The sequence below is a fragment of a genome, unplaced genomic scaffold (assembly GCF_019419815.1).
Source record: "Pyrus x bretschneideri cultivar Hongxiangsu unplaced genomic scaffold, Pyrus_bretschneideri_v1 Contig76, whole genome shotgun sequence".
In the NCBI taxonomy this organism is placed as follows: Eukaryota; Viridiplantae; Streptophyta; class Magnoliopsida; order Rosales; family Rosaceae; genus Pyrus; species Pyrus x bretschneideri.
In genome coordinates this window covers 1,822,984-1,835,225 of record NW_025999816.1, presented here as the reverse complement: position 1 = coordinate 1,835,225, position 12,242 = coordinate 1,822,984, and the positions used below count along the sequence as shown (strand labels likewise).

The window sequence follows — 12,242 nt, the reverse complement described above, 5'->3', positions numbered from 1 at the left end:
AACCCACAAACCCTTTCTCTTCCTCTTCCTCTGCGAATTCAAAATTTACAGTTAGGGTTTGGGTGGAATTGTTGAGGTAGTTTGTGTAATTTACCCAATATGTTTAGGTACGAACTTTTCAGTACATTTATGTTTTTGCTTTTTTTTTTTTATGTACCACTAATTTGTTACAATACATTTAAATAATGATATTTCGGTATAGTTGTTCAATAAAATATATTATATACAGACATTTAGGTATATAAGAGTCAATAAATAAAGTAAACCTTAATAAAAAATAAGGAGGTTTAACAAAACACTTCCGGTACTGTTTACTTTTAATGAAAAACCACATTTATATTTTTTCCTGATACTATTCACTGTATCTTTAAAAATGATTTTTCATTAAAAGTGAAGTTTTTTTTAAATTTTTCGTTAATTTTCCTTAAAAAAAAAAAATGAATGTGTAGTGGGTTAGGGAGATGAGAGTTAGAATATGGCCACTTGGCCCAATAGAAAGCCCAAGGCTTATCCTAACACATCTCTCTCCCTCTGCGGTCTCTCCCTCCCTCGCGCCCTGATTTCACCACATTGACATGGTTGTTGCTTTTGCCCTCTGTGCGTTGCGGCACAGCTTTAAACCCACAAGGGCCACATCAGAATAGCAAACCTCAAAGACCCTCTCGCAGTCTCTCTCTCTCTCTCTCTCTAGCATCGTGGCTCTTCCGCATCCTCTAAATCCCAAAGCAAAAGTCCATGGGAGCTTCGCTCTCATAAACCCTGCACTAAAACCCACAAAATCGACTTACCCAGAAGAGCTAATCACATGCATTTTTCCATGGATTTGAGAAGGCCTTCAATCCCAAAATCCCATCTTTTTCTCTTCTCCCCCATTAACCGCCCGTGCGTGACCTGCACCGCCCAACACCGCCCCCAAGAACCTCCGCAACCGCCGCCATTGCAGCTTCCGGATCAACCGGAGCCGACCGATCAGAGTTTGCACAACTGGGTATTTTCTATTCTCTCAAAACCATATTTAGATTCTTCTAAATGCAAGGCTGTCGTACCCCTTTTGTCCCCTCTACAATTTGATCGATTGTTCTGTTCCATTAGCTCCAATGTGAACCCCAGAACAGCTCTCTATTTCTTCTATTTTGCTTCTGAATCTTTTAAGTTCCGGTTTACTGTTCGATCTTTTTGTGTTTTGGTTCGTCTGCTTATTGGTTCGAATCTTGTGGCCCCTGCGAGATTGCTTTTGATCCGTTCGATTGATGGGAATGTGCCGGTTTCATATGCTAACCCCAGTCAAAGGCATATGGAGATAGCCATTGCCATGTTAGCGTTGAATACCGTGGCCGAACGAGGTGTTGGTGTTCAGGCGTTGGACTTGTTGATTCATGTCTACTGCACCCAATTTAAGAATATGGGTTTTGGTTACGGGGTTGATGTGTTTATGTTTTTTTCTGGTAAGGGTGTCTTTCCGTCTTTGAAGACTTGTAATTTTTTGTTGAGTTCGTTAGTGAAGGCCAGCGAACTTCATAAGAGTTATCAAGTATTTGAAGTTATGTCTCGAGGTGTTTCTCCTGACATTTATTTGTTTACTACTGCGATTAATGCGTTTTGTAAGGGAGGGAAGGTTGATGAAGCAATAGGTTTGCTATCAAAAATGGAAGGGTGGGGGGTTGCTCCAAATGTTGTTACATACAATAATGTTATTCATGGTCTCTGTAAGAGCAGAAGATTAGAGGAGGCCTTCCAGTTTAAGAAGAAGATGGTTGAAAACAATGTGAACCCGAGTCTTATAACATACAGTATACTCATTAATGGTTTGATTAAGCTGGAGAAGTTTTATGAGGCAAATTGTGTCTTGAAGGAAATGTGTAATAGGGGATTTCTCCCGAACGAGGTTGTTTATAACACATTGATTGATGGGTTTTGTAAAACGGGAAATATTAGTGAGGCACTAAAGACAAAGGATGATATGTTATCCCATGGGTTAACTCCCAATTCCGTTACTCTTAATTCTATACTGCAGGGATATTGTAAAACTAATCAGTTGGAGCATGCTGAGCAGATTCTAGACAAGATGCTATCCCGTGGTTTATCCATAAATCAAACTGTTTGTTTCTCAGTCATTCACTGGTTATGCATGAAATCTAGGTTCGATTCTGCTCTAAAGTTCACTATAGAAATGCTTTCAAGAAACTGTAGACCCAGCAATGGCTTGCTTACCACGTTGGTTAGTGGGCTTTGTAAAGATGGAAAACATTCCAAGGCAGTTGAACTTTGGTTTAGGCTATGTAACAAAGGATTTGCACCCAACACAGCGACCTCAAATGCTTTAATTCATGGACTTTGTGAATCTGGTAGCATGCAAGAAGTTGTTCTGCAACTCAAACCAATGCTAGAGAGAGGTTTGGTAATGGATAGAATCTCATACAACACACTTATCTCGGGTTGTTGCATGGAGGGAAAAGTGGAGGAAGGGTTTAAGCTTAAGAAAGAGATGGCTAAGCAAGGAATTGAACCAGATACTTATACTTATAATTTGCTAATGCATGGTCTATGTAATATAGGAAAAGTGGACAATGCAGTTAAACTTTGGGATGAGTTTGAAAATCAGGGTCTGGCTCCCAATGTTTATACATATGGGGTGATGATAGATGGGTACCGTAAAGCTGGCAGAGTGGATGAGGGTGAAAAGCTGTTCAGTAAGTTGGTAACTAAGAAAGTGGAGCTAAATTCTGTTGTTTACAATACACTAATCAGAGCATACAGCACAAATGGGAATATGACGGCAGCCCTTGGTCTCCGCTTGGACATGAAAAAGAAAGGCATTCACCCAACTTGTGCCACGTATTCTTCCCTTATAGATGGACTTTGCAATATTGGCAGTGTTGATGTTGCAAAATGCCTTCTAGATGAAATGAGGAACGAGGGTTTGTTGCCAGATGTTGTATGTTATACAGCACTAATTCATGGTTATTGTAAACTAGGACAAATGGATAAAGTAGGGAATATCTTGCTGGAGATGTCTTCATTTAACATTAAACCTAATAAGATTACCTACACTGTCATGATTGATGGGTACTGTAAACTAGGTAATATGGAAGAAGCAACTAGACTTCTATCTGAGATGACAAAGATGGGAGTTGTCCCAGACGCCATCACCTATAATGCATTAACTAATGGATTTTGTAAGGAAAGGAAGGTGGAAGAAGCTTTTGAAGTGTGTGATCACATGGCCAATAAGGAGTAACTTTAGATGAAATTACGTCTATGACATTGGTTCAAGGGTTGCTTAATCCCACTACATGTACAAATCAGGAATGATTGAAAACTTTCAAAAGGTTGGGTTTTCACTTTTTGGATGATAAATTCTTGTGTTTTGGACAGTCTTATCATATTTAATTTTCGCAACATGTTCTGAAGATAATATTGTTAATTCACAGGTGCATATTCTTGTTCTTAAGACTGCTGACCGTAGACCATGAGATACATCCCCTTACCATCTCCAAAATGATTTTTGAGCATTTGGAGGTTGGTAGATCTGTACATTACTCTTTTCTTTGCTTCATATTTACATGAATAATTTTTTCATTACTTCTGATTCTATAATTCAATAACTTTGTGGTGTTGATGTATGTTATTGTATTTTTGCTAATAGGATGAAGGCTTTCATGATATGACATTGGTTTAGGATTAAATAATTAGCTGGCACAATTGTTGATTTCCCATGTTCTTTTTTCATCTTATTCTTTTAGGAACATCTTCCTTCTTTGGCTAACTTATTTAAGATTCTCACTGTTTCATGTGCTTCTGGAGTGCCATCCTCTAGTTTTTTTTATAGAAGTTAATATAAATGCAAACATCATGACATTTTCACATTGTATGCCGTAAGTTTGGAATTTTTAGTGTAACTCCCTTTAGCTCCCAAATATTACAGGCTTCAACAGTTTATGTTGATTCATATTTTAAGTGCTTCTCCTTCCATTAATTTTAGTGCCATTGTAGCTTTACTAAGTTATTGGGCGTTGGGCATTTGCATAGGTGATAGCTGTCTGGAGCTGGATGAGGTTAAGTTTTGTGTCTCACCAACTGTGCAAATTAGGGTTGCCGCAGTTCTTTCATCATCTTTGTTTCAAAGTGGTTTTGCATTAAGAGTTAATTAGGGAATAACTACTTTATATTTCTTCCAAGAGTAAGGGATAAATAGAGCATCTGATGTGTAGTCTTCAACAACCATTTAGCTAACAGACCGGTTAAAGTAAAGCCTCCACTTTCATAGAAGAGTGTTTGTAGGACTAAACAACAACAACAACAACCACAGCCTTATCCCACTAAGTGGGGTTGTCTCTATGAATTCTTGAACGCCCTCTGCACTCCGTTGGACTAAACAGAAACCCCAAAATTTACTTTGCCCGACAGTGTATATTGTGAAATGGTGGCGCTTTAACAAATCCAGAGTACCTTAACTTGTGGTTGCTGTACAAAGCTGGTCACCTTAAACGGTCATATCCATTTATGGAGATTTGGGATCTGAGATAAATAGAGCATTGGACTTATAGTCTTGGCCTATATATCATATAAGCTAGGAACCGTGGCGAGTGATGAGTCGCGACTGATGACTATTAGGAGTCATGTTTAATAAAATCTACAGCAATACATTAGCCCCAACTTTAATGTGCATTTTCAGGGACTATTCTGCTTCCAGAGGGAGTATCCTTGCTCATATTTAAGGGAGCCATTCAAAATGTGACCGAAACACCAGAAACGGGGACTACCAAATTAATGATCGAGGAATTTGACAATAATTAAACCTTTTGATTGTTCACTAGGTGGTTTTACATATAAAAGATGAAGTGTAAGACCACTACATTTTAGTGGTCCACACGTTTGTTCCTAGGACTGGGAGAGGAGATTTGCACATGATCACAACCTTTAACATCATTGCATAGTGGCATCTCTCAGGAAAAATTGCACTCTTGTGCTCACGTCCATTGTTAACTGCTAAAGTACTATTGAGTACTGTGGCTGTAGTATATATCCTTTTTTCCATCTCAACAATTGAACATCATTAGTATTCCTTGAAGGGATGTCCTAACTTATTAATTCTAGGAATCTGTATCAATTGACTGTTCCTAATTCTTATGGTTTTTGCCAGTTGCAACCCTACTCTGTCGATGAGGCACATAGCTTAACAAGTTGGCCATAGCGAATGATTGAAACATCAAGTGATGGCTGACTCCCAAGGTCTTTTACTTAAAATTATCTTATCTTTTGAAGATTTATTGATCAGTTGTTTTTTTCTTTTCCCTTGATATAGAATTGGTGGTTGATGGAGGCTAGAGAACTTGGTCTGATCAGAGAATAAATAAAAAATTGCTATGGAAAATGTGTGTTGCATGAAACAGGGGAAGAGATATTTTATAAGATAACCTTAGGCAAGCGAACCTGGCTTTACTGTTTAATTTCTATTTTTTTTTTTCGTTCCACAAAACACGGTTAATGAATTTGGTGAAAGTTGTGATCATTATTTCGAGTTGCTAGTAGAATTTTTTTTTCTTTTTCTTCCTGCTTCTTGAATTCTGTTGTACTACACAACTATTTAATTTTTCTGTTTTTCATTTTCAATCAGGATTTCCTGGATACCCGACCTAGCAATTCCTCAGTCGATCATTTGAAGCTAGCGTGTTGAGGTTATCAAGGTCACAGCATACAAGGGCGTCAATACATCAGGTTTGAAGTACCTTTTAAAAAGTCATTCTTGGAGATGACATAATTGATATTTTGTTCAACTCCTTTTTTATTTTTTTTCTTTGCCTTCCCAGGGTTTAGGAATTTGGATGATATCAAAGAGACTAGATTTCCTGAGCGACAGTAAGTTTATGAACATAACAAGTACCATATTATTAGCTGTGAATCATGCCATGGATGACTAGTATTTCGAAGAGAGATTTTAGACTTGAAGTCTCAAAGTCCAAATTTAACTTTGCAGAAGTTAATTACAACATGCAGTAGTTGTAGCAGACCTCCCATACATGCAGTAGTTGTAACAGACCTCCCAGGTGCTTCCTGATTGCCTTAGATGCTTGCTTTTGTCTGGAAGTCATGGGATTTCCAACAGCCAGCAGCGTGCTTTGCCTGAGTGTTCTGTTGTTGCGCAATCTTTCAAGGAGAGGATGGCTTTTCCAGCGCCAATGAAGAGAATTTTCACCCAACTGACTGACCGGGGTTTATTTGGGTAGAACCAGTTCCCTGCTTTTTTCCAAAGCCATTCATGTAAAGGCTGTTAGAATGCGAGAGAGAGATTCATTTATCTGTTTCGTTTCTGATTCATTATTCTTTTCTTGTGCTAATAAACGTTATTTGCCTTTCCAACCTAGGTGAGAGTACTAGTGAACACAACCATCCGGTGCTGCAGTTAGGACAGAATCAGGTGAAAAAACAAGTCTTCCTCTATAGCCGCTAGGTATGGGTTTCGAGTTTTGTTTCTTGAAAAGAAATATTAAATCCGATGCCTTAATGTAATGGTGACAATATACTATTTGTGGATGAGGAATTTGAATCTGAGCTATTATCGTTATAATAGGCTCAAAATATGAGTTTTTTTTTTTTTTTAAGCATCTACGTTAACTTTCTTCTTTTTGTTGTTGGAAAATGGTTTGAAATAACACCTTTTGATTGATGGTTTGAATTCTCTCCTTTGTTTGTAAGGGAAAAGTGTGCTCGTGTGCGTAATTAACCATGTCCTCCAATCCAATGTGGCCGGTTCTGTACAACGGACATCTTCATATGCCAACGCATTTAGCAGCTTGCTCGGATTGAAACTCTCTATTCCTGAGTCTGAATTTGAGAGGCCTAGTCATCCAGGGAACCCTCGGTTCCAACCTCAGCAACCGGAGTTTCAGTAGGATATTTCACTATGCCAAAGATACGAGAGGATTGATAGAAGGCTGGACAACGGCCAACGATGGGTTAACTTTCCGGTAAGAAGGTCGGCAGGGCTCCAATGTAGTTTGGTTGCCCACCTTCACGCAAACACCATCAGAGTATTGATCTTTGAACGAACGGTTCAGGGTCAGCGATTCCTATCAGAAACGATCAAAGGCCTCTCCGGTTTTCCATCCCATCTAGTCAGATTGGTCAACAACAGACGCAGAATTTTTGGGAGCCATATTTGATCTTGAAGAAGAAAGTGAGCAACTTTTGCAGGAATTGAGAATTAGGGTTGCGTTCACAAAAGACACGCAGAAAAATTTCAACTTTTCTTCTACGAGTAATGCCAGATAAACTAAATTTGTAAACTAAATAATGTGTTACCAATAAAAATAATAGTACGTTAATCAACAACTAAGTAATATTTTAGTCATCAACTTTCGTATTATTTAGTTTATAAAATTTAGCATACAAATTTTGTCTCCTTACCATTTCTTCTACTTAAGCTTTTAGCTATCACACAAAATAAAAAAAAGAAGGGAAGTTAGGGTTAGTTTGGTATTGTTGTGCATTTTAAAATAAAAATAAATAAATAAACTATTTATGTTGTGCTATGAGAATAAACAATTGTAAAATAAAGCTGTTAAGTATTTGGTAAACTTTTTTTTGTAAAAGTGTTTTTTTTTTAAAGCACCACAATACTAAACCAAATTGTTGGCGCAACTGGGGAAAGGGTTGCCAAAATTCAAGAATTATCAATTGTTGGGAGTTGGTGGCAATCAAATTAGGTCGCACGACTTCGATAAGTGCTTCTTCTACAAATTTAAACAAGCTTACCACAATCTGGTTAACCTGGGGAGACACTGTTTGGGCCATACATAAAATAAAGCATGTTGTGGAGCCTATACATTTTTTATTTATGCAAAAGTTGCATGACTTCGGCCTACCAACTTCAAAGTTCAAAATCAGGGCTCAGACGACCGTCTCATTTATCCCTAACTTGTCTAAGGGCTTAGATGAGTCCCTTCGAGGCAAACATGTCACAGAGACGACGAAAGCCCAAATGTATCTTGCCTCTTTTAATGTCTACGTATGCGTCATCCAACACACTGACGTCATTATGGCGATCGTGCGAAGCACCTCACATACAGTTGAAGGCCACCAACCAAGAATTTTTGTCACAGTCAGCATCAAATGACGGATCTACCTCTACTCTAGCTCATCGATAGGATTGAGGTAACTCTTCTTCTCTGCCTATAAATAAAGCTAGAGGCCTTCAAGCTCAGAACCTTTCAACCTTTACAACTATACAAAACGTTTAAGTGATTTTTTAATCAGCCTAACTTCTTTTTAACATAAACCAATTACTCTTCAGCAACCAACCCTCAACTCTTAAGCTACAAGCACAAAGTCTTCCTTCAAGGCACACACTACCTATGATACCTGAGTTCTAAAACTGTTAACATTTTGCCACCCTGTGGTATGATTTTTGGTTGACGTACAATTCCATCCACCCTTGAGTACTTCTCTGAGGCAAACATTTTGTAATCAACCCAATCCAAAGACAATGATCTCAATGAACTTATCTAGCGTTATCTTGTACTTAATGGCCTGAATCTTGCTAGAGTTTTTCTATTGCTTTCTTTTTAGCTTTCTTACATTCCCAGTCATTTATATTTTAAGTTATGTAGCTTGACCTATCAATCTAGTTTTTTACTTTACGAACGTTTGTAATGTTGACTCAAGTGCTTGAAAACACAGGTGCTTAAACTCTTTTCAAGTTTTGACAACAACAAAAATAGTTTTTTTTAAAGGATAAATTGCATAAAAATGCCTCAACTATAAGTCGAACCACAATTTCATACCTCATATTTTAAAATTTACAATGTCATATCTCATCTTACGAATTTGTTGCAATGTCAGACATCCATTAGTTTTTCTGTTAAATGCTAATGTGGCTTAAGAGATGACCCACTCACTAGTCCAACTGGATTAAAAATAATTAAATATTAAAAATTGAAAACAAAATCTTTTAAATATTTTTATAAAACAATATGGGACCACCCCCTACAACCTCAACCTTTCTTCGTCACCTCCAAATTAAACCAGAACCCACATCCTCCAAATTAAACCAGAACCTATATCCATCTCCCCCTTCCGTCCGTAGCCCTCCCTTCACCACCAAAACGACAACGACCCAAACATGAATATGGACCTACAAAAGTAATCCCAGATCAACAGTTATGCCTGAAATGTTCCCCAACCCACCGCCCAAAAAGTTCAAAAAAACAAAACAAATTACCCTAACATTTTTTGAGAAAGACCCATTAACTCAAGGACTAAACTGGAAGAAAATATGTCGAACGCCTTTCTGGTGAAGGGACGGGGGAAGAACGGAAGGGGTAAGGAGGGTGACGATGGATGTTCGAACGCCTTCCCGGAGTCAAAATCCCGGGAATTTCATGGTTCGATCCGCCATGAACGGCGGCCAAATAGCGTGAAATCTGGTGGGTCCTGTTCGTTGCTCCGAGAGCAGTGGAACGGTGGTGGTGGATGTGACGGTGCTTGTAGCCGGAGTTCGCCGTAAAGTCACCTGAGAAGCTTGCCAGGGAAACGGGTCAGTGCAGAGATCCAAATCACGGCAGAGACACGGGTGTGGGGGATTGGTCCAGGGCCTCCAGGCATAACTGTTGATCTGGGTTTAATTTTGCAGGTCCGTATTCATGTTTGGCTGGTTGTGGTTTTGGTGGTGAAGAAAGGGGGACGGACGGAAGGGGAAGGCGGATGTGGGTTCTGGTTTAAGTTGGAGGTGAACATAAAAGCTTGGGTTTGTAGGGGTGGGTTCCACGTTGTTTTATAAAACATATTTAAATGATTTTGTTTTTAATTTTTAATATTTAATTAATTTTTTAATCCAACTGAATTAGTGAGTGGGTCTGTCTCAAGCCACATCAGCCTTTAATAAAAAAATTAACAGAAAAACTGACGAATGTATGATATTGCAACAAATTTGTAAGATGAGGTATGACATTGTAATTTTTAAAACATGAGGTATAAGATTGTGATTTTGACCCATAATTAAAATATTTTTGTGTAATTTACCATTTTTTTAAGTATTGAGTTTAAATGATTTTTACTGTGACTTGGTATACTTAAGAATCATATAGTCCCTTCACTTCTTTTTTTCACTTTTTGTTCTTAAGATCTATGTAAACTATACGAGAAAAAGATGGGATGAATATATGTGACGAGTGAGATAAGAATCAATAGTATATGCACTTAAGAATCAATAGTATAAAAAACTTCGATTTTTGGGATAAAAAAAAAAGTGAGATAAAAAGAAACAAAAAAGAATAATTAAAACAAAATTTTGAATGTAAAATTAGTTTTTAATTTTTATTTTGTGAGCGATAAATTTCTTTTGTTTTTTTCCTTTATCACTAAGACATCAGAGGAACAAATTTTGAAAGCGAAAATAACAAAAAAATATTTTTTTTTTCGTTTTTAGCTTGAAAAAATCCAAGGTTGGTACAAAAAGTCACTATTATATTGTGTTTGATGTTGATGAAGGCAGGAATATCAAATCAAAAGGACCGGTGGATGCTGTGTGAGGTAATCCCTTTCCATAGGAATAGGATTGGGAATTCAAAAGTTGCTTTTGTGAAATGTTTTGCAACCCTTCGTTTCCGATGGAATACAACTAAGACTCGAAACCTTCAAAATACATACATCACAACAATATTAATTGGTTACGTAAATAAAGTATCATTTTTTATGTCAAAGCAAATAAGGTATTATTTCTTGCTATTTTTTTTAAACATTCTTTTTTGGGTTCTCGATGATAAGAAAAGCTCTACCTTATATGAAAAATGATGGAAATAGAAATGACGAACTTTAATCTAGAATTTTTGAATTTTCTTGTTTGGTTAATCAAAAGAACAATAGAATTGGAATATGAAATTTTTTATTTTTAAACTCTTACTCAGAGAAATTTGGAAACGTCACATATTTACTTGAAATTTAAATTTGGTAATTGGTTGGAGGACCCAAATTTCAAGGTTTTTTTTACGTGGAAATTCTAAATTTCTATGTTTATAAATCCAAACAAGGAAATTTATGCATGTCAATTTATAAATTTTGATTTTTGTCAAAATTTCAAGTTTATTTTCCTCGTCCAAACATAGTGTAAGGATGCGGCATACAGAAAGAAATTCGTTGCAAATATTTTTCATGGCTTTTGCAAGAAAATGGGAAATAATTTTTCCTATTAGTAAGTTAGTATTTTTATTTCTTAATAGGGATAAAATTGGAAAAGAAAAAGTAAAGTATGATGAGTTATTATATGGTTATAATTGATTTTTCAATATTTGATGAGGATGATATTGTTTTAAATTTTGTTATCAATGTAAAAAAATTGTAATAAATGATGGAAAAGGAGGGAGGAAACGAAAACCCTCCATTCCTCATGAGTTTGGTTTTCCTACCTCATTTCCCAGCAGCTATTCCATTTTTTTTCCCGAGTCTGATCCACCAAACATGGGGAAGGAAGTAAGTTTGCATTTCCATGCTTTATTTCGCACGTACCATACCAGACCAACTTAAATGGAGATGCCAAATTGAAGACATCCATTATCTGAATAGGAGTAAAAGAGTTGGACCCCAAACTAAATTCGTAAAGGAGAATTTGACTAAGACTTCTTATAAGGCTGCAAAGCTCTTAAATTTTAATTAGAGATTGGCATTCTCAGTACGCTTCTTGCATGTAGTCTAATATCTTAGTAAATAGAAGTTGGATTTTTACTCATGCATTCCGAATTTGAAACTCTCTCCCATACTAGTAATACGCTCTTTCCTTTTTGTTTAACAGTGTTACTTAATCTTAACATGTGGGCAACACATATTACATGAATAACTTGCTATGATAGCGCATGAATATAGTTGAAGTTTAACCCAAAAACCAATTAGCAACAACAAGAGTAGCCAAAACTTAGCTATAATTCACTAATATAGAAATCACAATATCAACAAGATCAGAACTGATATTGGAGAAAAGGCAAATAAAAGTCAAAATGATGGAGACATTAAAATTCTTAACTACTTGAATTATTTTAAAAATTATTTGCATTGTTTTTACTTCGAGTTGCCCTTTGAATTATTTAATTTTTTTTTCTTTTAGGTTTTAAAATGTCGTATGCAATTTTTTTGGGAAAGAGATCCTCTTTGGATCTCTTCCATCAAGACCATTGAATCAAGTGATATGGGACTTCCAAATTTCATCCAACAACCCACCTGTTTTGACCCCTTAAAAGTTGTGATAATTTTTT

The 12,242-nt window shown here is 36.7% G+C and overlaps 1 protein-coding gene across 11 annotated transcripts; it reads left to right on the top strand.

The window, feature by feature from the left end:
* The first annotated feature begins 541 nt into the window (after positions 1 to 541).
* LOC103934718 (pentatricopeptide repeat-containing protein At4g19440, chloroplastic) lies at positions 542 to 7,314 on the top strand. Of its 11 annotated transcripts, none has more exons than XM_048574930.1 (8): positions 542 to 3,329; positions 3,432 to 3,519; positions 5,144 to 5,232; positions 5,618 to 5,718; positions 5,811 to 5,859; positions 5,978 to 6,223; positions 6,366 to 6,451; positions 6,697 to 7,314. In XM_048574930.1, the coding sequence occupies exon 1, from the start codon at positions 806 to 808 to the stop codon at positions 3,236 to 3,238; it is 2,433 nt and encodes an 810-aa protein (XP_048430887.1). In that variant the 5' UTR covers positions 542 to 805; the 3' UTR covers positions 3,239 to 3,329; positions 3,432 to 3,519; positions 5,144 to 5,232; positions 5,618 to 5,718; positions 5,811 to 5,859; positions 5,978 to 6,223; positions 6,366 to 6,451; positions 6,697 to 7,314. The 11 variants fall into 11 exon arrangements, with proteins under 11 accessions (XP_048430887.1, XP_048430890.1, XP_048430888.1 ...); XM_048574933.1 differs by having other exon boundaries at positions 5,978 to 6,261; positions 6,366 to 6,418; XM_048574931.1 differs by having other exon boundaries at positions 5,978 to 6,261.
* Positions 7,315 to 12,242: the final 4,928 nt, after the last annotated feature.

What these genes read in the sequence shown, in the direction of transcription:
- LOC103934718 (XM_048574930.1), top strand. Translation starts at nt 806, where the DNA reads ATGCATTTTTCCATGGATTTGAGAAGGCCTTCAATCCCAAAATCCCAT.